This window comes from Macaca fascicularis, chromosome 1 (assembly GCF_037993035.2).
Source record: "Macaca fascicularis isolate 582-1 chromosome 1, T2T-MFA8v1.1".
In the NCBI taxonomy this organism is placed as follows: Eukaryota; Metazoa; Chordata; class Mammalia; order Primates; family Cercopithecidae; genus Macaca; species Macaca fascicularis.
This window is the reverse complement of record NC_088375.1, coordinates 217477229-217501664: the sequence shown is the minus strand read 5'-3', so window position 1 is coordinate 217501664 and position 24436 is coordinate 217477229. Positions and strand designations below refer to the sequence as shown.

Genomic DNA, 24436 nt, shown 5'->3' with positions numbered 1-24436 from the left:
ATCCATCCACTCATCCATTCACCCACCCAACAAATATTGAGCACTTGCAATTTGAAAGATAATAATGGCTTCCATTTTTTGAATACTTAATAAGCTCTCGGCTCTCAGCTTTGCATGTACATTTAATTTTCTCAACAACCCTATGCAGAGGCTATTATTATGGCCACTTTACCAGTGAGGAAGTTGCAACTCAGAGAGGTAGAGACTTTTCCAACTAGTAAGCAGGGAGCCATGATTTGAAGTAGGTCTACCTGCCTCTTGATCCTTGTGTCTGCTTCTCTAGAAATAGCACCTGTCTTGGTCTTTTGTGCACTTTACCAAATATCACTGTTGCTCATATGGTTCATGCACTTGAATATCTATCTGTTCTTCTGTCCATCCACCTGTTCTCTCATCTGTTTGTCCATCCATCCATCCTGCAGATAGTCTGTAAGCTGAGCATCCATTCTTCCATCCAGTTGCCCATCCCCCTCCCTCCCTTTACCTTTCACTCATCCTCCCTCCATTCATCCTCCAGCAGTGTGCCAGAGGCAGCTAGTGTCAGCTCACAAGAACTCAGGAACCAGTTATGAGCATCTCTTTACAAATTCCCATTCAGTAATGTCAATTTGATAGCTTGAAATTGGTGGAAGTATTCACACCATGGAAATGCTTCAAAGCAGGGCCCTTTTCCTGGAGAACTGGTTGTTAAATATTTGCCAGCACAGCACTGCCTAAATCCATTCTCCTATCCATCCATCCATCCATCCATCCATCCATCCATCCATCCATCCTCTTATTCCTTCATCTGACTCTCTCTTCATCCATCCATCTGTCCATTTGCCCAGCTATATAGTCACCTAACCAAATTTATCCATTTGCTCATCCATCTGTTTATCTGTCCATCCATTCATTCATCCATTTATTTATCCATCCATCCATCCCTCTATGAGCCTGTTCATCTACCCATCCACCTGCCTGTCTGTTGCCCATCCATCTGCCAAACCCTCCCTCTACCCATCCATTCATCTTTCTGTGGATTTGCCCACTTATCCATTTATCCCCCGACCTCATTCCATACATCCATCCACCTGCCATCTGTCCTTGTCACAAACTTACCAAGAAGCTCCTATGTTACAAGCCCTGTGCTGGGCCACGGGGCTGGGGAGAAGACACAGTCCTTGCCCTCAGAACATTTTCCCATTTCCCTAAGATAGGAGGCCTGGGTTTGGTCCCCTCCCACCCCTCCACCCCAGCAGCCCAGATTCCCTGCTGCAGAGACCCGGCCCCCAGCTGCCTGGCGTGGTGGGGTTGGACACAGCTGGAGCAGATTCCAAGCAGGATCTGGCTGGACTGCTGCCTGGGACCTGGGGTGCCGCATCCCGCCTGCCCGAGCTGTCCATCCGCACTTTACCTGAGTCTCCTTTCTCCCCTGTTGTCTGTGTTTTGTCTCCTCCCTGTCCCGCCTGCTCCTCTCACCTGCTCTCCTTCTGCCTGGCCGCTTGGGGCTCCAGCTTTCTCCAGACCTGACTAGGCTAAAGGAGAGATACGCCAGGACTAAGAGAGACATCTTGGCTTTGAGAGTTGGGGGGAGAGACATGCAGGAGCTGAAGCACAAGTACGATTGTAAGGTATTGTCTGTCTGTCTTCTCAAGTCCTGGATGGGAGCTGTTTCCGGCTGCAGCTACCTCCAGGGGCCTTGCCTGCTGCCCTGGTACCACGAAGCCTCCCAGGCCCACTCTGAGTCCCAGGGCTGTCCTGAGACCTGGACCCTGGCCACCCTCTCGTCTGTGCTGGAACTGGCAGATGCCTTAAGCCACGTGTTCCCTTCCATGTTCTCGCCCCTATCTTTCTCGCCACCTGCAAGTGAAACCCTGATAGTCCACGAGAATTCCCAGGAGGGTTTTCAAACTTCAGGACCCTTGGAATCACCTGGGGTGCTGTGTTAAAAATGCAGGTTCCTGAGCTCCAGCCCCAAGGGTGCCACTTCTGTAGGTCTGGGACGAGGCTTAGGAATCTGCACATTTCATAATCTGCACAGTTGGGGTTACACGTTAAAAAACGTGAATGTCGGTGACATTGGATGTTCCTATCTCTCCACACTGTTCAGAGGAATCCAGGATAAGGAAGTGTGTAGGAGAAATCACAGTACTTTCTTCAACTTTTGGATAATGATGGTGTCGACAACAGTAGCTTCCCTTAACTGAGCACCAGCTGTGTGTCTTGGCTGAAGGCATGGACTGTCGAGGTCTGTGGGCCTGGTTTGAATCCCAATCTCACCACTTCCTCATGGTGTGATCCTGAGCAGGCCCCTTGGCCTCTCTGAGCCTTGGTTTCCTTGCCTTTGAAATGGGGGCATGCACAGTACCGGCCCCCAGGGTGGCTGTGAGGGTGGATGGTCAGGCCTGTTGGGTGTGTGGTGCTGTGCTGGGTCTAGGAGCTCAGTGGACAGTGGCTGTTGTTATCTACGCACCTGACCGCCCTGTCCTTGTGGCACTCTGGGCAGTAGCTGCCTTTCTGCATCTTTTAGTGTCAAGTAACCGGCTAGTGGCCACACCAGTGGTCAGCTAGACCAGAGCTGGGATTCCAACTCGGGTCTGCGGCGTGCCGGAGCCCAAACATCCTCCATCCTGCAGTGCTGCCCACTTTATTGGAATGTGAAGCCTTCCAGGAGGAGGAGAGCAGACCCCTTACAGTTTACAAGATCTTTCACAGATACCCCCTAGAGGGCTGTAACCCAGGGTGGGGGTGGCTCTAACCTCTCAGGGAGCCAAGGCTGAGAGAAGGACCCGGAGCTAGCGAAGGGCAGAGTCTAAGACCGGGCATTTCGCCTGGTGTGGCCACACACTGTGGGAAGGGGTGGATTCGGCAGGTTTACTCAGGGACACTTTCTAGGGTGTTGGCCTGTTCTTTTTTGCCCAGGAAAATGCCAGGAGAATGGCCTCAGATGATCCCCTGAAAGACCACTTGTGGGGCTCACGACAGCACCATTGATGGCTTTCTGCCAGGACAGAAACTGGATTCTGGAACAGAGGTTTCGGGTCTCTGAGGGTGTAACCCCTCCTCCCGCTCCCCCAACAAGAAGATGAGCGTCTGTGCCATCCATTTCATTAGATTCTCAAAGGCTCTGTGACCACTCCCCCTGCCCAACCCCAGAAAAGGCCAAGCACAACTACTCTAGGATTGTCCCGTAGAAATGCAGGGCAGGCAGGGAACTTCCTTCTTTTTCCCTGCTGCTGGTTCCTTCCAGAAAGTCAGCCTCGTTCCTTAAAAGCCATCACCCCTGCTTCCCCGTGCACAGCACCTGGTGGCTTTTCAGCAACCCTTCCTTGCCCAGACCCCCAAGAAGTACTTGGATACTTAAGTGGGGACCAAGGGGTTATTGGAGGTGATAGAGCAGAGACCAGAGACACGCTCCCCACCTTCAGTAGAGAGTTTTAGGAAGGAGAAGGTTTTCTTAGGACTGCACTGTCCATTATGATAGCCATGTGGCTCTTTAAATGGAAATTAACTAAAATTAAATATACTTAGAAATTTGGGTCCTTCCTCGCACCAGCACATTTCAAGTGCTCCATGGTCACATGTGGCCTGTGGCTTCCATTTTGGACAGGGCAGATACAGGTGTTTCTGTCATGGCAGAGCCTTCTCTCGGCTGGTGCTGCTGTGTGTTGGAGAAGATGCAGGGGCCGGGGCTGGGGCTTGGGAGGACAAAGGACTGGCTGAGGGGACGGCAGCTCTGTCTCAGGCCTGGGCTCCCCCATCGCCCTGGATGCCCACTTCTCCCTCCTGGGCACACGCTCTCCTTACTTCTCACATCTGCTTAGCTTGCTACGCTCGTGTCCATGGCTCCCCCCCACCGCCAGGGGAAGCTGCCTCTTCTTTCTGGCAACTTCAGCCTTTTCTCCTTTTCCCAGACAGTGACTCAGTAAGAAACCTGACTGTTTTGGGGGAGGCAAGGGACGGGTCCCTCGCCTGGGTTTGGCTGATGGGATGGGGGTGTGCACACACCTCCTTCAGTTGCTCCTAAGGTCATGTTCGACATCGTGGGGTGCATTTTGCTGCTCAGGGAGCTTTCCCAGACCCGGAATGTTTGGTGCTCACAGACCCTGACAAGGATAGGTATTGCTGTTCCTCAGTTTTGCCTGGGGAAATGGAGGCTCAGTGACGTTCAGTGACATGCCCAGAGTCATGCCACTGGGGGGTGGCCCAGGGCTCCAGGTCTCCAGCACCCCTTGCCACACTCCTCGCCAGGTCACATCATCTCCTAGATTTGAAATCTGTTCACATAGTCTGTCCCGAAGGGAAAAAAATCAGTTATGGCCCCCTCTTGCCCATAAAGAGGGAGATCCCTGGGCATGAACGCACCTTCTCACCCCCGCTGGCGTCCTTGGCCTCTGCTCACTGACCTGGGAGGAAAGGGTCTGGGTGGTTCTGACCTCTGCAGGCTGAGGCCCGGGGAGGCGGGTGGCCCTCGGTGGCAGGCATCCCAGGCCGTCCTTTCCCTGATGAGCCTCTCTACCTTTGCTCAGATGACCCAGCTCATGAAGGCCGCCAAAAGCGGGACCAAGGATGGGCTGGAGAAGACGCGGATGGCCGTCATGCGCAAAGTCTCCTTCCTGCACAGGAAGGACGTCCTCGGTGAGGCGCTGCCCGAGCGGGAGGGTCTGGTGCCCAGCTCTGGGCTGCGGGTCAGGAGGGTGGGATTTTGCTTTACAACCCAGTGGTCATGCTGGGTGGGTACCACTTGGCGTATGGCTTCCTCTGGCGGTGGGGGTTGGGGGCTGAGTCCCAAATATCCTGGTAGGTCCCAGTGTGCCTCCCCTTCCTCTGGCAGGCATGGCCTGTCTCTTCTGGGAGAGCTGGGCCTCTCCCTTCAGCGTCCCTGTTGCTTTTGTCACAGCTGTCTTGGCTTCCTGCCCCCTGTGCTGTCTGGCTCACCTGTCCTCATCTTTTTTGTTCCTGTTGCCTCCTTCCTTTATCCATCCACCCATCTCTCCAACCAGCTGACATTTACTGAATCCTACTAAGCGCCACAGCCGGCGCTGCATGCAGGGACCCAGGGTGCATGTATCAGCAGTGCCTCCGGGGCCAGCTGGTGGCACAGCGTGGGAGACAGACACGGACGTGGGAAATGACAGGACAGGTTGACAAGTGGTCCACTGGGGTGCCCTGGGGGCATGGAGAAAATGAGGATGGACTTGGGGGATGGAAGATCAGGGAAGGAGGAGGCACAGGTCACCAGGTGGAGCAGAGTGGGTGCTCTGGGAAGAGGAGCAAGCGGGTGTGCAGAGCCCCGGATGTGGGAAAGTACGAGATGTTCCAGAGGTGCTCCTAGTCAGCACCGATTGAGTATTTCTTGTGTGCCAGGTGCTCTCCTATGAGCCTGCAGTTCCTCACTTAATCCTTATCCTCACCACACAAGGTGCAGAGAACTCTCACATTCCCATGCAGCAGATGAGGGAATAGGCACAGAGAGGTTGTGACAGGGCTGAGGACACACAGGCCTGGAAGGGATAGAGGAGGCCTCAGGTGGCGGGAGTGAGGGCAGGCGTGATAGGTTAGGGTCTGGTCAGTACAGGCTCTGTCGGCCTTGCTGGGCATTTGCCTTTGGTCTTAAGGACGCTGGAAGGTCAGTAGAAGGTTTTACACAGAAGTGTCCCATGGTTAGATTTCAATTGGTCATTCATGCGACAAGTTTTATTAAGCATTTACTATGTGCTAGGAACTGTCCTAAAGCCTTGGGACACAGCTGTGAACATGAATCTTGCCCCTGTTCCCCCGAACCCCCCTTCAGGTGCCTACCCTCGCTCCTGGTCCCCACCAGGCTCTGGTCCATTCCTCCAGAGAATGTCTAGGTCAGGGCCCCTGATGTGTTCCCAGGCATTGGTGGGACAGGGCCAAGTGAGACCAGCCCCTGCTGCTCACCTCACATCTTTGGAGGCGACAGACAAGGAGACAAAGAATCCCAGTACAGTGGGATCACAGCTGATGGAATTCTGGGGGTGCCAGTTCTCCTTGGAAGGATGTAGGCTTTGTCTCCTGCCCGTCCTCAGCTCATGGTCTGGTGCAGCGGAAGGAACACAGGCCTCAAGCCAGGCAGAACTTTGAGAGCCTGTGTCCTCCTGGAAAATGTAGTTTCACCTCCCTGTGCCTCGGTTTCCTCATCCGTACAGTGGCGTGGCTGTCTCTCTTGTAGGGCTGTGGTGAGGATGTCCGAGGTAGTATGGGGACAGAGAGAGTCCTGTGTAGCAGACGTTATTCTTGGTGGGCAGTCAGTCCCTTAGTGGAGGCGTTTGGTGCTAGGACGGCCTCGTGCTGGCTTGCTCAGACCCTGGCTCTGTGGCCTTCTGGCCATGTCACCTTGCACTTTTTCCCCTTTTGGGGCAGCAGACTGCAAATGAGTTTTCATCTGTAAAATGGGTTGAGCCCCACCTGTGTACTTGGTGCGGTGATAAACCAGGTAGGTGTGTGCAGGCCTGGTACAGGCGGGTGCTCAGTGATTGTCCATGTTCCCTCTGCATTTCGGGGAGCACTGACCCTTGATGAGGGAGGGAGCAGGCCAAGTGGCCATTCTAAACTCATTGAGATGGTCCTAAGAAAGGACAGCGTGGCCAGGCCAGCTGGCTGGGAGCTCTTCCTGGGTCACCCTCCCAACCCCAGGCTGGCCAGGGCTCTCCTCAGGCCTCCCCACCCCGCCCATGAGCCCAGCGCCTTCCTGAAGTGACCCTCCCCGCAGAGGCGATATTAATAGCCGTGGCAGGGCTCGGATCACAGGCCAAGAATGTTACCCAGCAGCTCGTGGGGGAAGAGGAAGCTGCGAGGCCGGCTGGGGTGGGTGCGGAGTGATGCCCGGGGCGTGATGTGGGCCCGGCAGGAGGGCCTGCACCACCCCCACCCCAACGCTGTCATCCGCTGTCCCTCCTCCTCCTCCTCCTCTGTCTCCTGCTCAGGTAAGGGCCTACTGGGGTGTCCCTGCCCCCTCCCACCCCTGGGATCGCTGCCGCTTCTTCTTTCCTCCCCAGCTTCCTCACAGCTCCCGTTCGCTGCTGCCCACAGCCGCCGCTGGAGTCAGAGCCCCTCAGCAGCTGGGGTCCCATCTCCCAGCACCTGTACCTTGCTCTGGTGGGGGCTGGAACCCTCTCTGGAGCCTCCCTCACTGTCTGACCTCCTCCCACTCTCAGAGGCCTGGGCCTTTGTCCATCTCATTACGTCCTCCGTCCGAGGTCCAGCTCCACTCATGCCCAGGATTCCCTGTCAGGCTCCTGTTGAACATTTTCCCTTTAGCTCTGCATTTTTCATTTAGAAATGAAAGTGCCAAACCACGCTGCCCTGTTCTTCTCGGGGCTTATTTTCTTCCCCGTTTTAGACTTCCAGAAGAAAACTATTTTTAGTTCCTAGTGATGGGGACACGGGCGACTGGCCTTCGCCAGGCCAGAGCGGGCGGGCCTGAGCAGGGACAGTGGCTTCTGGCAGCGTGGATGCCGACAGCCCGGGCCCTGCAGGATGTGGCTTTGGTTTCTGCCTGTTTACCCTCTCGCTCACTCACTCGCAATTGTTCACTGATGGACTGTTCCAGGCCCTGAGACGTAGCAGGGAACTCCTGAGAAGGAGCAACCGGGCGGCTGTAACCCCACGGGGCCCCAGGAGCTGCTCGTGCCCTAGGACCCGGGTCCAAGGCTGGTCTAGGGGGGCTCTCAGCTCCTGAGGCCTGAGAAGGGTGTGCTGTCCCTGCCTTAGCTGTGTCATCGGCCCATCTGACTTTCCAGGTGACTCGGAGGAGGAGGATATGGGGCTCCTGGAGGTCAGCGTTTCGGACATCAAGCCCCCAGCCCCAGAGCTGGGCCCCATGCCAGAGGGCCTGAGCCCTCAGCAGGTCTGTGGGGGAGTGGGGAAGGTGGAGGTCTGCAGGGGCAGGGGTGGCTTGGGGCTTCCAGCCTGTTCTCTGGGGCCCTGCTGGTCTGGATCTCACAGGGGATGTGATGACTGGGGGCTCTTGGCAGAGCTCAGCTGGGCGGGAGCCTCCTGGGTTCTCTCCTCAGCCACTGCACAGGCTTCCCACTTTCTCCCCCCGGGTTCTCTCCTCAGCCACTGCACAGGCTTCCCACTTTCTACCCCATGTGCTCTGTGCTGTTGGTTTTAGGGGGTGGGCTCCCAGCATCTAGAGTGCTTGCCTCCTCCCACTCCATGCCACGCAGAGCTGTCCTGTTGGCTGTTTCTGACTAAGGTGTCATTTGAAGAATAAGATGGGAAAACAGACTCAGGGGAGGCTGCAGGTGTGTAGGTGCCCAGCCCCTGCCATCTGTCCACTGGTCCTCACCCTGGGCCTCAGTGCTGCCACGAGCTCCTACCAGGAACTGAGGCTCTTTAAGAATGGCTTCCTTGGCCGGGTGCAGTGGCTCACGCCTGTAACCCCAACACTTTGGGAGGGTGAGATGGGTGGATCAACTGAGGTCAGGAATTCGAGACCATCCTGGCCAACATGGTGAAACCCCGTTTCTAATAAAAATACAAAAAAAAAAAAAAAAAAATTAGATGGGCATGGTGGTGCATGCTTGTAGTCTCAGCTATTCAGGAAGTTGACGCAGGAGAATCACTTGAACCCAGAAGGCAGAGGTTGCAGTGAGCCGAGATCGCACCACTGCACTCCAGCCTGGCGACAAAGGGAGCGAGACTCCATCTCAAAAAAAAAAAAAAAAAGGCTTTCTTATTGTAGAGCATCATGCTGAGGCTGGGCGGCTTTGCTCTGGGATCTCAGCCCAGTCACGTTTTCCCTTCGCTATCTGCGTTTTGCCAGCTGTGAAACAGGGTGCGAGATCCCTGGTTCCTCTGGCTGTGAGGCCACTGAGCGGGATGTGTCAGGGCAGATAGCTCAATGGAAGGGATTTCCCATTTTTTTGGTCAGCAGAAAATCCTGACGCTTGGCCCTTTTTGAAAATCAGGAAGATAGAGCCACCAGACTCCTGCTGGCAGCAGCTGGCCAGAGCAGAGCTGGGGCAGGCGGCTCCCTTCTCAGGACACTTACTCTCCCATTCATGGCAGTCCACCTGCCTCCCTCATGGACGGTACCTGCCCGGCCCAGCATGGCATTTGTGATGGCGAAGCCTCAGCTATGAGAGCCCGAGAGACCAGACCTGCAGCTCAAAATCCGGGCCTCCCACTCCTGCTCGTGCTGCCCAGGACTCCGTCCTCCTGGTGCTGCCCCTGGGCCTTTCCCCTGCAGCCCTGTGCAATTTCTGGATCAGGCAATGTCAGTTACTCTGGGCCAGCAGCTCTCAACCAAGGGTGATTTTTGCCCCCCAGGAGATATTTGGCAACATTTGAAGACAATTTTGGTTGTCATCACTTGGGTTGCTACTGGCATCTGATGGGTAGAGGCCAGGGAAGCTGCTGAACATCCTGCAAGGCATGGGACAGCCCCACCACGGGGAGTTACACGGCCCCAAATGTCCTTGTGCTCTGCTCTGGGTGCTGCTTGAATACCTGGGAATTGTTGGCAATGGATCGACAATGGGGCAGGGGTCTTGCCATCTGCTGAGACTGTGTGGCCAGGCCATGGTCAGCCCTGGCTGCAGGCAGGGCAGTGGAAGATGGGAGAAGAGCCTGCTGGAGGCAGGAGGAGGCAGCAGAGGGAGTAGGGCAGGGGATCAGGGTTCTAGTGACAGTGGGCTCCTGATGGACACTCGGGACAGCTGTGGGGGTAGAGCGGGGGGTCAGTTACCTCCCAACCTGAGATCGCGAGGGATGGGCTCCCCCTTGGACCCCTCTCACATGTGACACCTGTGAGCACTGTCCTAACTGTCCCGTTGTCCCAGGCTGCACAATAGAGCCACCCGGGAAGATTTCAAAATCCCTGATATCCAGGTTGCACCTCATTCGGAGGACAGTAGAACTTCAGAAGGTCTGGGGTGGGAGCCAGGTGACTGTGTTGGAAAGATCCCCAGCTGAGGGAGGTGCAAGCCACACCACGCTCAATGGGGTGCTGCAGGCTGAGGGGTTGTGGTCCCCTCCGTGGACCAGGCTTCTGGAGGGATTAGGGTGATGGTGGGAGGGAAAGGAGAAGGGACTGGGGATGTTTAGCCGGAAGCAGAGACCACCCATGCGGGGGGACAGTACCCCAAGGCCTGTCTTGTGGAAGAGGGATAGCTCAAGGATTTCATTCACAAGTGAAGGGAGCTGAGATTCAGTTCACGATAATGCTAAGACAGAATTTTCTTTTCTTTTTTCTTTTTTTCTGAGATGGAGTCTTGCTCTGTTGCCCAGGCTGGAGTGCAGTGGCACGATCTCGGCTCACTGCAACCTCTGCCTCCCAGGTTCCAGCAATTCTCTTGCCTCAGCCTCCCAGGCAGCTAGGACTATAGGCATGCGCCACCACACCCAGCTGATTTTTGTATTTTTACTAGAGACGGGGTTTCACCATGTCGGCCAGGCTGGTCTTGAACTCCTGACTTCAGGTGATTTGCCCATCTCTGCCTCCCAAAGTGCTGGGATTATAGGCATGAGCCACCTCGCCCGGCCTAGAATTTTCTATTAGAGTTGTCCAAAGATGGAGGTGGTCACCTGCCACCATGGAGGAGCGTGGTGATTACCCCACCCCCAGATATATGTGCGTAGAGGGGCTTTCCCTGGGATGTGCCCTTCCGCCTCTATTCTGCAGCCTGGGCAGTAGGGCATTTCTTTTGGGTTGGCAGGGGCTGTGGAAGGAAGAGCAGCCACCAGACCCAGTGGTCCCAGGTGGGACTGGGAGGGATGGGTTTCTCTGTCCTGTAGTCATCAGCTCCCCTTCCTGTCACCTAGGCCACAGCAGGCACTGGCCCTGTGCAGCAGGTGTCATGTGCACTGACTGTGCTTTTCGGCCCGAGCAGGTGGTCCGGAGGCACATCCTGGGCTCCATCGTGCAGAGCGAAGGCAGCTACGTGGAGTCTCTGAAGCGGATACTACAGGTGCGACTTCAGGGAGTTCTCAAGGGTCTCTGGGGAGAAGCAGGGAGGGCCCTGGAGGGTTACTTTACATGGAGTGTTTGGGGACTGTGGGCAGTTTTGAGGGGACAGGACCACAAGCCAGCACTGCTTTATGGGGACAGACAGTAGAACCTCCAAATGTAGGCAGCAAGAAGTCCTGGCGCCTTGGTGTTCACAGGAGTGTCTTCTTTCTGAACAAAATGGGATTCTTTGAAATGACTCCTGGAGAGCTGAGGGCATATACCCCCATTTATGTCTGGAAGGGACTGTGTCCTTCCTGACACTCTGGGAGCCCCTGGGGCTTGGACCATGTCTTCCCATCCTCCTGAGATCCTTAGGTGGGAAAATGTGTAGGATGGAGTCCTCCTTCTTGCATCAGGAGGGGTAGGATTGAGTCCTCTTTATTGCATCAGGAGGCCCAGGGATTGCTGAGTGGATGCTTGCGTGAAGTGACTAGTGTGTGCCAACCTGAGAATCCCTGAGACAGTGTTTGAATCCCTGAGACAGTGACTTTTCTGGGATGTTGTGGGCTACCAGAGTGAGAACCCCGGGGCAGGGAATTGTTGCTCATGATACCCTCTCTTCCCCTCTCCAGTTTGGATCCTCAGAGAGAGATCCTAGGCGTCAGGCAGGTAGAGATGAACATATCACCTGTCTCTGACAAAGCTGGTTGGAGAGTGACGCTGGGTGTGGGAGCCAAGGGAGCTTGTAGTGACCTTACCACTCACGGGCTCAGTGACAGGCAGAGCTTTGCCCTCAGGCCGGCCTCCAAGGAGCTCCTTGCCGGCAGATGGCACATAAAAGACCCTCTTCCTCCCACCCAATTTAACACAGAAGCATGGGGGTGTTGTGGGTGACCAGTGAGGCCAAGGTGTTATGTTGATGGAGATCCTTCCAGAAGGACACATGAGTGAGGGATGAGTGCCTCCACCCGCGCCACAGGAAGGACCATTCATGGTTGGCTGAGTTCTGCATGAAGGCAGGTAGGGAGAGAGGCTGCGGCCTGGCCTGTGGCCTCACCCCGCCCTCCCCGGCAGGACTACCGCAACCCCCTGATGGAGATGGAGCCCAAGGCACTGAGTGCCCGCAAGTGCCAGGCGGTGTTCTTCCGCGTGAAGGAGATCCTGCACTGCCACTCCATGTTCCAGATCGCCCTGTCCTCCCGCGTGGCTGAGTGGGATTCCACTGAGAAGATCGGGGACCTCTTCGTGGCCTCGGTAAGTGTCCCCCAAACTTTTCCCCCAGCCCACCAAGGTAAAACCACAACCAGTCTGACCCCGGGGCCATGCAGTCCAGTCTCCTGCCTCTGCCTGCTCTCCTTGTTCAAGTCAGTGGGATTAGAGGGTGGCAGGGTCTCTGAGTCTTCCAGACCTGATCTAGGGGTGAGTGTGACACCTTGACGTGGCCAGGATGTCCTTGGATATAGCTGGCAGGCCATGGTGCTGCCGGAGCCAGGTGGCTGTCCTGGTTCCTCCCAGGTGGCAGCGCCCCTGGCATCCCAGTCACTGTGGGCAGCCACCTGGCCGGTTGCAAGCTCCCTTACCGAGCACTTGAGGGGTGACAAGCCAGTGTGAAATGCTGTGAAAGACCACAACTTTGGCCCCGAGAGGACGTGCTGCAGTGCTGGGGAAGGGGCACTGGCTCATGATCTGGGGGACCTGGTTGTGGTCCCAGCTCAGTTCTGCAACCTAGGGCAGGTCCAGGGCCCACGCTGGGCCCAGGCTTCCCATCTGTGGAATGAGGGGTGCACTGGATTTCTGGCTGTTCTGGCTGAAGTCTGAGGGTCATGGGGTGAGGGAAGGTCACGTTGGTAGCACTCTGCTTTGATGTGTTTTAGGTGATAAGGTTTTGCTAAAAGAAAAAACCTTTTTTTTTTTTTGAAAGCCATAGTGCTCAATAGAGTCACTAAATAGGTCCGACCTTCCAGGTGTATGTCAGGGGCTCTGGTGAGAGGGTTGGTTGACTCTGGGCCGACCATCCCTCCCTCGGCAACTCAACTCTGGGCACACTGCCTGGTGAGAGGCCAGGAGCACTCTCCTTAAAGGCGGAGGGCCAGGGGCATTCGATTTCATGAACGAATGCAGTAGAATGGGTGTTGCCCCCACCCTCCCTCCACCCCTCTCCTCTCTCCCCACCTCTCCTCCCTCCACCTGTGGGCTTGGGCTGCTGCACTGGGGATGGAGACCTGGGAGGTGAAGGCCCCCTGGGCTCTCCCATGGCACCACCCCATCCCACCTGTGACCTCAGGCCGGCCTCTCTACCTCTCTGAGCCCCATGTCCTCACCCCAGTGAGGTTGATGGATTTGCACAGCTCGAGGCACTAAGGGAGCATGGGGTGAGTGCAGGCTGCCCTTCCGCTCCCTGCACTGAGATAGCCTCCCTGGCCCATACTTGCCTCGTTTCGTTCCGCTCCCTGCACTGAGGCGGCCTCCCTGGCCCACACCGGCCTTGTTTCAGTTTTCCAAGTCCATGGTGCTAGACGTGTACAGTGACTACGTGAACAACTTCACCAGCGCCATGTCCATCATCAAGAAGGCCTGCCTCACCAAGCCTGCCTTCCTCGAGTTCCTCAAGGTGGGCCTCCACGGTGGTACCGGGCCTGGTCAGGGTGGGCAGGGAGATTGCTCAGGCGGGAGGGAGCATTCTGGCCCCAGCTTTGGGTATGACATCGTAGCTTTGGCCTGGACACCTCCCTTCTTCCTTTTGGGGCAGCCCAGTCCCATGGGAGGAAAATCATTGCCTCCTGCCCCTGGGAGGAGGGTAGCCAAGTGTCTCTAAGCAGTTGGGATCCTGGAGCTTTGGCAGGGTAGAGGGGAGACCTGTGTCATCTCGCTGAGCCTTTGCCTCCTGTGCCCTGGTGAGTGCGTGGGTCCACCTGGCTGGCCCTGTGGCGGGCTGTGGCTCCAGGGTTGCTAAGCTGGTTCCTTTTCCTCATTTATGAAAGGGTGAGAAAATTCCTTAAAGGAGTATCTTGAGCATTGCGTGGGAGAGTAAAGGTTAAAGGCTTCGAAAACTTCAGAGTTCTCATGTGCTGCTGAGCCCAGGCTCCGCTGATTTCTCTGGGAGTGTAGTCTGGTGAGTCAGAGCCCCTGCCAGCAGGGAGCCTGCTGGCTGGCAGAGGATGCAGCTGGGCTAGGTGCCAGGAGACGTTCACATGTGCAGGCAGCCCAGGTTAGATGCCGTGGCCTCGGTGGAGGAACCCACTGTCTCCATCGAAAAGAACAGGGGATCAGGAGGAGCTGCCATCTGACATGGGCCCTGGTGGGGGATGGTGGGATTGTGCCAGGTAAAAGACAGAGGAGAGGCTATATCAGGTGTAAGGATAGTGGGGCAAAGGTCAGAGGCAGGAGGAGAGGGGTGGGAAGGTCTGTTTGGATTCTGGGAGCACTGATGCCTGTTGGGGAGTCCCAGGAGAGAAGGCCTGAGTGTGCACACCGAGAGGCAGCTGAGTTCAGTTTGGGTGGTTCTAGACCTCCAGGCTCAGGGCCTAGGATGTAATATTTCAGGCAATGGGGAGCCATTGAAGGATTTTGAGCTGGGGCAGATGGAAGTGGAGGCAGGTGGAGAAACTGTGGGATTGCAGCATATGGGGGCCAGGACCAGGTAACAGGTGTGTGGATGGAGTGGGGGACAGATGCAAGAGACAGGACAGAAGGCCCCCCCTGTGCCCCGCCCCTTATCCTAGCCCAAACCTGTCTGCATTTAGTTTAAGTGGAGGGAATGGTTGCCTTGGCCACTTCTAGAAGTCTGATGTCTTGAATAAATTACCGAGTTTCCGGTTATGCCTTTAGTCCAGAGACCTTAAGATGACTGCTTTAGTCTCCTGAGGGTGTGGGGCCATGCAGGGGCACTGGTGGTGGGAGGGATCCCTGGCTGCGGAACCAGGGACCTCTGTCAGCTCTTCTTGCAAGCCCAGGGATGGGCAGGGTCTTAGGGCCTGGGGAGAGGACCCCAGAATGGGGACAGTGTCTGGACTCTGGGGCACTGGGCCCTCTCTGCAGGGAGTCAGCGAATGACAGAAACTTGTCTCCACCAGCGACGGCAGGTGTGCAGCCCAGACCGTGTCACCCTCTACGGGCTGATGGTCAAGCCCATCCAGAGGTTCCCACAGTTCATCCTTCTGCTTCAGGTACCGCTCGGGATTCCAGCAGCCTCGACCCACAGGGTTTGCCTGTGGGCTGGGAGGCGACTCCTGGGGTGGGAGGGAGGAGGTCCGGGCTCTTGTCCATGATCCACAACCCACCCAACCTGCTGTGGGACTCTGGCCTCATCTTTCTCCACTTCTAGAGTGACACTGATCATAACTCACAGCTCAGTTGGCACACCCCTCTGTGGGGAATGCCGAGAGGCTGCTGGTGGCCTGAGCCTAGGTTGCAGGAAGGGAATGAAGGCACAGGGAATCCCAGGACCCACGGGGCTCCTGGCATGGAGATGTCCAGTAAACGTGCTGAGCTTGGCCAGTTCAGATTCCAGCTGCAGAACAGGGGATGCCTAAGGGACATTAGCCCCACACAGGGTCCTGGAGAGCCTGGGACACTGTCCCAACTGCTGAGGGTCCTTGGGCAGGGGCTGGTCCTCATCAGGGAGCTGAGAGGGTGGTTACCAGACTGAGGGGTCTGGTGGCATATTCCTCTCCACTCTCAGTGCTGCCGGGCTGTGGGAGTAGGCTCTCATGTAACCATACCATTTATCAATTGGTCAGTGATTGATCTATACATTTATTTACCATCACAACCATTTCTAAGTGTACAGTTCAGTGCATTCACATTGTTCTGCAACCATCACCACCACCCATGCCAGAACTTTCTCATTATCCCAAACCGAAACTGTGTGCCCATTTAACAACTCCCGATTCTCCCTTCCCACAGCCTCTGGCAACCACCATTCTACCCTGTGTCTCTATGACTCTGACTGCTCTAGGAGAACACGTATATGTGGAATCACAATGTTTTTCTTTTCTTGACTGGTTTGTTTTCCTTAGCATAAGATCCTCAAGATTCATCCGTGTCCTAGCACGTGTCTGATTTTCCCTCCTTTTCAAGGCTGAATGATATGCCATTGTATGGAGAGACCACATTTTGTTTACCCATTTGTGTGTCGATGGACATTTTTGCCTCCACATTTTGGCGACTGTGGCTAATGCTGCTATGAACATGGCTGGATAAATATCTGTTTGAGAGCCTGCTTTCAGTTCATTTGAGTCTATTCCTAGAAAGATCCATGCTTTTGTTTTCTTTTTCATTCATTAGCTGTATCTTGAGGTCTTGCTCTGCATCTGGTGCCATGTGTCCTGGCCTCAGGCCGGGCCCTTTGCAGACCGAGTGTGTGTAGGGGGGTGCGCAGGGTGAGGCTTTGCCCAGGCTGGGGTAGAGTTGGTCATGGGTGGGCTGCTCAGTCTCGGCTCTGGCCTGGCAGGACATGCTGAAGAACACCCCCAGGGGCCACCCGGACAGGCTGTCGCTGCAGCTGGCCCTCACGGAGCTGGAGACGCTGGCAGAGAAGCTGAACGAGCAGAAGCGTCTGGCTGACCAGGTGGCTGAGATCCAGCAGCTGACCAAGAGCGTCAGTGACCGCAGCAGCCTTAATAAGGTGAACTGGTCCTCCCACCTGCCTGCCCTCACCTGCCTGCCCTCACCTGCCTGCCCTCACCTGCCTGCCCTCACCTGCGCTCCTGCCCGTGTCCCTGACCCACGCCACCCACTAGGTGGCAGTGTTCTCTGAGGGAGGGGAGGCCTCGCTCTTCCAGGCCCCCAGACGTGACTTGAGGATTGGATCCTCAGCGGGACCTCCACGTTCATTCCTATTCATGTTATTTTAGGATAAAAGTTCATTTTGCGCATCAGTGTGATTTCCAGTAAAGACTCCAGAAATCAAAGCCTAGTTAAATGAGCAGGCTCTGGAGAGTCAGAATCTGGGTTTAAATCCAGATTTTGCCACAGGTGCTTGCTGTGTGCCCTCAAGGGAATCACCCACCCTCTCTGAATCTCACTTGTTCCCTTTGAAACGAGGAGCATTTAATAGCACCGGAGCCCCAGGGCTGCTGCAGTGAAGGAGGGAGCTGGCAAAGCGGCTTCCTGACTGTCCTTAACACAAGAAGAAAGATGAAAAGTCCATACCACATTTTGGGGTTGCCACTTAGGAACATGCTATTAAAAAAAAAATTGAGCCGAGTGTGGTGACTCATACCTGTAATCCCAGCACTTTGGGAGGCCGAGGCAGGCAGATCACCTGAGGTCAGGAGTTCGAGACCAGCCTGGCCAACATGGTAAAAACTTGTCTCTACTAAAAATACAAAAATTAACCAGGCTTGGTGGCACACGCCTGTAATCCCAGCTACTTGGGAGGCTGAGGCAGGAGAATCACTTGAACTCAGGAGGCAGAAGTTGCAGTGAGCCGAGATTGTGACACTGCACTCCAGCCTGGGTGACAGAGCAAAATGCTATGTTTCCAAAGGGGGGGAAAAAAAAGACTTGCAAATGAGTCCACAGAGGAGCCTGTTTTTAAAGCACAAGGTCACCTCACAGAGTCACCTGTTGGTCACTGGAGTCCCTCTTCTTCCCTCTCAGCATATGACATGAACTGCCTGGTGCTTTGCTGGGGTCTCTGGGAGGTCCCACACCCCGGCCCCCCTGCTCACCTACTGGAGCGTTGGGGAGGGCTGGGATAGTTCAGGCTGGGGTGCCCAGGCCCTGGGCACATTGCAGGACTGTTCTTTGGAGAAGGGATACTGTGTGAGGTCATAGGGAGAGGTTTAAATCTTCTGGGGAATAGACTGGGAGGCTCTTGGCTCTGTGGGGTCCTAGAAGCAGAACTAAGGCCTGTGGCTGGCCGTTTCCGGGAGGGAGGTTTTAGCAGCATGGGGAAGACCTTTCTAAGAGTCCAGGAAGGAGTGCCCAGAGGGACGGTGGCCCTTTCCGTGTGCGCTGCACTTTACAGTGTAGAGTGCTGTCTAACTTGCATCAGCATCTTTGCCCTCCACCCCATGGCTGTGAAGTGGGGCGGGGACAAGTCCTCCTGTAGGATCCCCTGCAGTGCCGAGCTTCAGGCAGCCCACATCTTTGGACTCTGCTGCTTCGGGCTAAATTCACGTTGCAGGTTGTGTTGTGGCCCACACAGTATTTTATCCTATTTAATTTAATATTCATTTTCATTTTATTTTGAAACAGGACCTCATGCTGTTGCCCAGGCTGGAGTACAGTGGTGCAATAATGGCTCACTGCAGCCTTGAGCTCCTGGGCTCAAGTGAGCCTCCTGCCTCAGCTTCTCGAGTAGCTGAGACTACAAGTATGAGCGACCACATCCAGCTAATTAATTTTTTTTTTTTGTAGAGATGGGGTCTCACTATGTTGCCCAGGCTGGTCTCAAACTCCTGGGATCAAGTGATCCTCCTGCCTCAGCCTCCCAAAGTGTTAGGATTACAGGCATGAGCCACCGCGCCTGGCCCACACGGTATTTTTAAGAACATGGCAGTAGTTGCCAACATTTAAAAATTGGGAGGGATCGTATAAAATTCAGACTTGTGGGTCTCCTCGGAGGGTAGGAAGAGCTGGCTCACTGGCCCACCTTCCCACGCGGCACCAGCCCCCTGAGTGGCTGGTGACCTCTTCCCCTTGGTCCCCACCCACCTTTCCCACTGATGTTACCTGCTGGCCTCTAAGGCATCTGAGTTCACTTTACCTACTCCTGAAGGATTGGGCTGGGGAAGATGAGATGGGCAGGGGACAGCGCCCTCTCCTCGGGATGTCCCCATCCACGTGGCTCAGGTTGGGCGTGAGCGGCAGGGTCACTCTCCACCCCCTGGTTCCAGGCAGGACTAACTCAGCCATCCCCCACACAAGCCTCGAGTTTGGAATGTCTCGGGAGAAAAAGCCTTCAGCCCCGCTGAAGCCATGGCCACCCGTGCTGGCCTTTGTGCTCAGGAATCTCCTCCTCTCCCCACCTTCAGCTCCCTTTTTGGTGGCCAAGAGGCTTTCTCTTGCTTTGCCTCATACACCCCTGCAGCCGCAGTGGGGAGAGGCCTCGTGGGAGGAGGCAATCAATTCTGTATTGCTTGGAAAGAGCCATTCCGCCCTCTCCTGTTCTGTGAGGTGGGCCCTGGCTGTTTGATGTTGGGCAAAGGACTGGAGGCTCTAAGCTTCCGTTTCTCCATTTGCCAGGTAAGGGTGGGTTGGACCGTGTGAGATGTTAGGAAGAGTGTGGTGGGGCCTGCACCCTGGGCTTCCCTTCCAGGGCCCTCCCTGGAGAGTCCTGGCCAGTTCTGTGACCTGTTCAGTGATGTCCCTATCACCAACACCCAGGGAGAAGCAGAAACGAAACTGGGTGTAACCCGAAACGGAACCATGCCAGCTGTTTCAAAATAGCCTACGCAGGAGCCTCCAAAGGGGACGTTTGTGCAACATCCTGGTTTTCTTTTTCTTTTTCTTGGTTTTAATCTGCCAAAGGGGCAGGGGCTGACTGCCATAGCCCAGGGGACTTTCCTCTTCCAAGTTCTGGGTCTTGGCACATTGGTCAGCCCTTGGGGTGGGGGGCCCTGCTGTCTTCAGGGTCCAAGTAGTGCTCTCTTGAGTTGGCATTTGGTTTGCTTGTGGAAATAGTGAGGTGGAGCCTGGCCTTAGCAGCCATGGAGGACCCTGAGTTCTGCATGTTAGGAGCGGCGGGGCCTCCCCTGGCTCCTGTCACACTATGAACTAGCTGCTCAATGCAGGGAACGGTGAACATGGCCTGCTCTGTCCTGTGCTGTCAATCAACAGCAGGCGGGTCTCAGCAGGTCACTTTACCCCTGGAATCTCGGTTTCCTCACCTGGGCAATGGGGAGGACCTCAAGGACTGCTGAGCTGATTCAATGAGATGTGGAATATTGAGTGCTGTCCTCAGGGCCTGGCACACACTGGGCATTTGGTCCCACTGGGACTTTTGGTTGTGTGTTGACTTGAGAGAGATGATGCTTTGGAGAACAACAGCAGTCTCTCCCGGGGAGGCTTGGGGTGGTCTGTCCTTTTCTCTCCCGGGAAGGCTCGGGGTGGTCTGTCCTTTTCTCTCCTGGGGATGCTCGGGGGTGATCTGTCTTTTTCTCTGGAGAGGCTCGGGGTGATCTGTCCTTTTCTCTCCCGGGAAGGCTCAGGGTGATCTGTCCTTTTCTCTCCTGGGGATGCTCGGGGGTGATCTGTCTTTTTCTCTGGAGAGGCTCAGGGTGATCTGTCCTTTTCTCTCCTGGGGATGCCTGGGGGTGATCTGTCTTTTTCTCTCCCGGGGAGGCTTGGGGTGATCTGTCCTTTTCCCAGACAGGATGGGGAAGGAAGGGGAGCGTAATGGTTGTCGTCAGAGTCACGGGTTTTGGGAATGAATTTTGCTGAATATCTTCCCTCCCCCCCCAAAAAAAATCCCCGTTAGAAAAAAGACGTTTTCCCAGGGGGTCCCTGGGTGAGTTAGTGGCCCTGACACCAGCAGGGGGGTCTTGACATCCAGCCTGAGGTTGCCAAGCGCCTGCTCCGATGCCTGGGGTGTGAAAGTCTTTGTCCTCAGAAGGTGGTGTTATAGACTGGCAGGTCTGTTCCAACTCTGTCATGAGGCTACCTAAGAGGCGAGACAGGCCAAGGCTTTCAACAGGTTGGGGGGCAGGCTGGGGTCCCCTGCACAAGGCCACGCCTGCTCCACCAGAAAGACTATCACAGACAGGAGCTGTCTATGGAGCACACATACAGGGCTGGCCTCTCAGGCCATGACCCGTGCCATCGCATGTGACCTGTGCCTTCACAAGTAACCCGTGCCATCACATGTGACCTGTGCCTTCACGTGTGACCCTTGCCATCACACGGGACCTGTGCCATCACACACGGCTGGTGCCCAGAAGGGCGCCATGCTTGCTTTCATGTTTTGTTATGGCCATCTTGAAATTCATAGTCACTTTGAACAAGAGCCTATGTTTTCATTTTGCACTGGACCCCAAGAATCGTGTAGCCAGACCTGGTCACATGTTCATTACCTTGTGTGAACAGTAGAGGTAATTGCCCCCACTTCGTAGCTGAGTAAACTGAGGCTTGGACATACGAAGTGACCTGCCCGAGGGCTTCACAGCAGGAGTGGGGACGGGGGCAGAGCTACCTCTGTAACTCCAGAGCTGTGTCCTTGGCAGTGGCAATCAAGCAGAATCCCTACAGAGAGGGGCTGGCAATGGCTGGCTCATCTGAGAAGGGGGCACTGGCTGCTGGGCCCACACGGGTGCTGGTGAATGCTCAGACTCCCCAAGGCCTGCCCAGAAAGGAGACCCCAGCGTGTGGTCCTCTGGTCTTCCTCCCCAGTGCATCTTGTCACCCAGGGATGGAAGGAGTAGCTCCACCTCCTCCGCCTCTCCCAGGCTCAGTCTCCCTTTCTGCACCATGGGAGGATTCTGAGTCTGTGGCGTGGTAAAGCCGCCGGGCCACGATGCTGATGCTGACCTTCCCTGCCCCTCCCCCAGCTGTTGACCTCGGGCCAGCGGCAGCTGCTCCTGTGTGAGACGTTGACGGAGACCGTGTACGGTGACCGTGGGCAGCTAATTAAGTCCAAGGAGCGTCGGGTCTTCCTGCTCAATGACATGCTTGTCTGCGCCAACATCAACTTCAAGTAAGTGGGCCTGGGTTGGAGGGGGCAAGCACCCCTTCCTAGATGCTCCGTCCCGCCCTACTCCAGTCTCTCTGCCGCCCACTGCAGTGGGACCCTACATGAGCTTGGTTTAGATTTCCAATATTCCTCTCCATCCCTCTCGGCCTGCTCTGCCGCTGGTCCCCAATGCTGGGAAGTACCTGGAGCAGTCATCGGGGGCAGCCCTCAGCCTTGGGCACACAGCTGTCCATGGTACAGAGTTGTCTGTTCTGGAACTCTGCAGTTGGTGACTAAACAGTGGTTTTGTCCACACTGAAATTCATGAGATTCTTCCTTGTGTCTACCCCATATCCCTGTGGCTTTAACTCAAATCTGTTTTGCTCTGGCCAGATCGCAGAATTTCTCAATGTGAGCCTTTGCCTTTCCCCCACAGACCAGAGCATCGTCATCAGCCCAGAGGAGCCTGGTTTCCTGGTTCTGGGCCAGGGGTTGTGGAAATGCCCAGAGCCCGGCTGCTGGGCTGTGCCTGGGAGCCGGAGCCCTGGTGCGGGGTGAGGGCGAGGCTTTAGGCCGGAGCCTGAAGATGTGGCCCGTCAGTTGCTTTAGGCTTCTGGGTATCTTATGTTTTACTCACACAGGGAGCCCAAACCACGGGTGAGACATAGGAGAGATCCAACATTCTGGGGCCTGGCTGCCCGAGGCCGCGTGGGCCTGGTGCTGGGTCTTGGGCCCTGCTGTTCTCCAGCCTTCCTGCCCTGCCCGGCTCACCTGCTCGTGTCCCCTGCTTGGTCCTGCGGGGGACCCTCTATCAAATGCTCCCTGAGAACTTCAGCGGTGGTTTTTCTAGCCAGGCTCTTAGGAGAATCTCTGCTCTCAATATTTGACAAGACTTTTATTTTATTTTTATTTTTATTTTTTTATTTTATTGTTTTTTTTGAGATGGAGTCTTGCTCTGTCTCCCAGGCTGGAGTGCAATGGCACGATCTCAGTTTACTGCAACCTCCGCCTCCCGGGTTTAAGCGATTCTCCTGCCTCAGCCTCCCAAGTAGCTGGGATTGTAGGCACCCGCCATCACGCCTAGCTTTTTTTTTGTTTTTGTTTTTTTATTAGAGACGGAGTTTCACCATGTTGGCCAGGCTAGTCTCAAACTCCTGACCTCAGGTGATTGGCCTGCCTCGGCCTCCCAAAGTGCTGGGATTACAGGCATGAGCCACTGTGCCCCACCTTGACACCACTTTAAAAAAGCATCACAGAAGCAATAGTATGGCCACAATCACCGAAATCTAGGAGGGAAACAATCACCTCGGTAGAATGTGAATCTCAGCATAGCTCTCCCGCCTCCCAGCTGAATCAGTTCTAGGCTCTGGACTGAGTCAGCTTGGGCCTTCCTGGGTTTGGCCAGAGTAGGTTTGGGGATTTTCTGTGGTTACCGATCACGAGTCCTGAAAGGGGACAAACAGGGCTGTTTCAGGACCTGCGCACTCATTCACCATCCACCCATTTGTCCACCCGTCTATGAATCTATTGAATGTAGACCGAGACCTGGCCCCCGCCTCCAGGAGCTCAGGGCCTGGTTACGGACTCAGGCAAGGAAGCCTCTGTCACAGATGGGTCTGGGCAGGGCTTGTGGCTGACCCATTCGTTCATTTACTCACTCACTCAATCAAAGATGGTAATTCTTCAGTCCCATTTATATCCTGGACATCATACGGTGCCGCGGTATGATGAATACCCTCTCTGCCTTCATGTTGCTCTAGCGCAAAGTGCAAAGTGGGGTGCTAGTGGCCCAGTGTTGGGGAATCAGTTTGGGTGATTTGGGCTGAGTCACTTCACTTGGCTGAGAATCAGTGTCCTTGTCTGGGATCATCCAAGCTTCCTAGCGGGGCTGTTGTGAGACCTAGAGATGAAGGAAGGCCCGCCTCTGTCCACACCTGGCCTCTGATGCCCTCACTCCCCGCAGGAGGCTGTCTGTCCTTCCAGCCCCATGGCCGGCCCCCCATGGGGTCACAGCCCCCAGATTAGCCACTCCTTTGTAATAACAACCTCCCTTTCCTTCTTGTCTGTTTTCCCAGGCCTGCCAACCACAGGTACGCGGTTCAGGGGGCTCCGGGGCTCTGGGGCTCTGGTGGCATGTGGTTCTGGACATGGGGCTGGGCCCTGGGCGCCTGGTGCTTCTACCCTGGTGAGGGCTCCCTGCTCTGCCTGGCTTGGTTTTGGCCTGAGGTCTTGCGCTGGGGCTGCGTGAAGCCTGGCTGAGCTGGTGTGGAGGAGCATTGCCCTGGGCCAGCCGTGGGGCGGGGTGGCTGCGGCCTCTCCACGGCCTCGTCCTCTCTGTCCCGACAGGGGCCAGCTGGAGATCAGCAGCCTGGTGCCCCTGGGGCCCAAGTACGTGGTGAAGTGGAACACGGCGCTGCCTCAGGTGCAGGTGGTAGAGGTGGGCCAGGACGGTGGCACCTATGACAAGGACAACGTGCTCATCCAGCACGCAGGCGCCAAGAAGGCCTCCACCTCAGGGCAGGCCCAGAGTGAGTACCCCCTCTCTGTGCCCTGCATGCATCACCCTCGCCCTCACCAGCCACAGCCTGGGCTGCTCCTACCCAGGCTTGGCCCCGTCTTGGGGACTCCTACACAGGCTGATCTGATGGGTGGCTTGGCCGGGAAGCTCTTGCTGGTTTTGCAGCCCCACCCTGGACCGAAATGCAGAGCTACGGCCTCACCTGCGTGTGCGCAGGTACATCTCCCAATCCATGCACTTCGCTCCGTCTCCACATTGGGTGCCACACACCCAGTCCTGCTGTGGCAGCTACCTGGCTGCTCTCCTTCCTTCTTCCTACCTGTGCCCCCTCCCTGTCCATCCTCTGCGCATCCCCAGGGCTGATTCTTCAAAACGCAGGTCAGATCAGTGCGTGTCATCCTTC

At 55.8% G+C, this 24436-nt stretch overlaps 1 protein-coding gene across 30 annotated transcripts in view; it reads left to right on the top strand.

Moving 5' to 3' along the window:
• ARHGEF10L (Rho guanine nucleotide exchange factor 10 like) overlaps positions 1 to 24436 on the top strand; it is a 179723-nt gene that overhangs the window by 92502 nt on the left and 62785 nt on the right. For 13 of the 30 annotated variants that reach the window (XR_012425290.1, XR_012425289.1, XR_010581024.2 and 10 more), the window contains exons 8-17: positions 1494 to 1610; positions 4509 to 4617; positions 7746 to 7852; positions 10842 to 10919; positions 11975 to 12154; positions 13395 to 13511; positions 14974 to 15066; positions 16353 to 16526; positions 21394 to 21539; positions 23862 to 24043. Coding sequence is in view for 24 of the 30 variants with exons in the window: in XM_074018537.1 (XP_073874638.1) it covers positions 1494 to 1610; positions 4509 to 4617; positions 7746 to 7852; positions 10842 to 10919; positions 11975 to 12154; positions 13395 to 13511; positions 14974 to 15066; positions 16353 to 16526; positions 21394 to 21539; positions 23862 to 24043 (1303 nt within the window). In the remaining 6 variants the exon portion in view is untranslated. Of the gene's footprint in view, positions 1 to 1493; positions 1611 to 4508; positions 4618 to 6751; positions 6930 to 7745; positions 7853 to 10841; positions 10920 to 11974; positions 12155 to 13394; positions 13512 to 14973; positions 15067 to 16352; positions 16527 to 21393; positions 21540 to 23590; positions 23800 to 23861; positions 24044 to 24436 lie in introns of those variants that run through there. The other 17 variants (XR_012425292.1, XR_012425291.1, XM_074018561.1 and 14 more) reach the window with 5 other exon arrangements.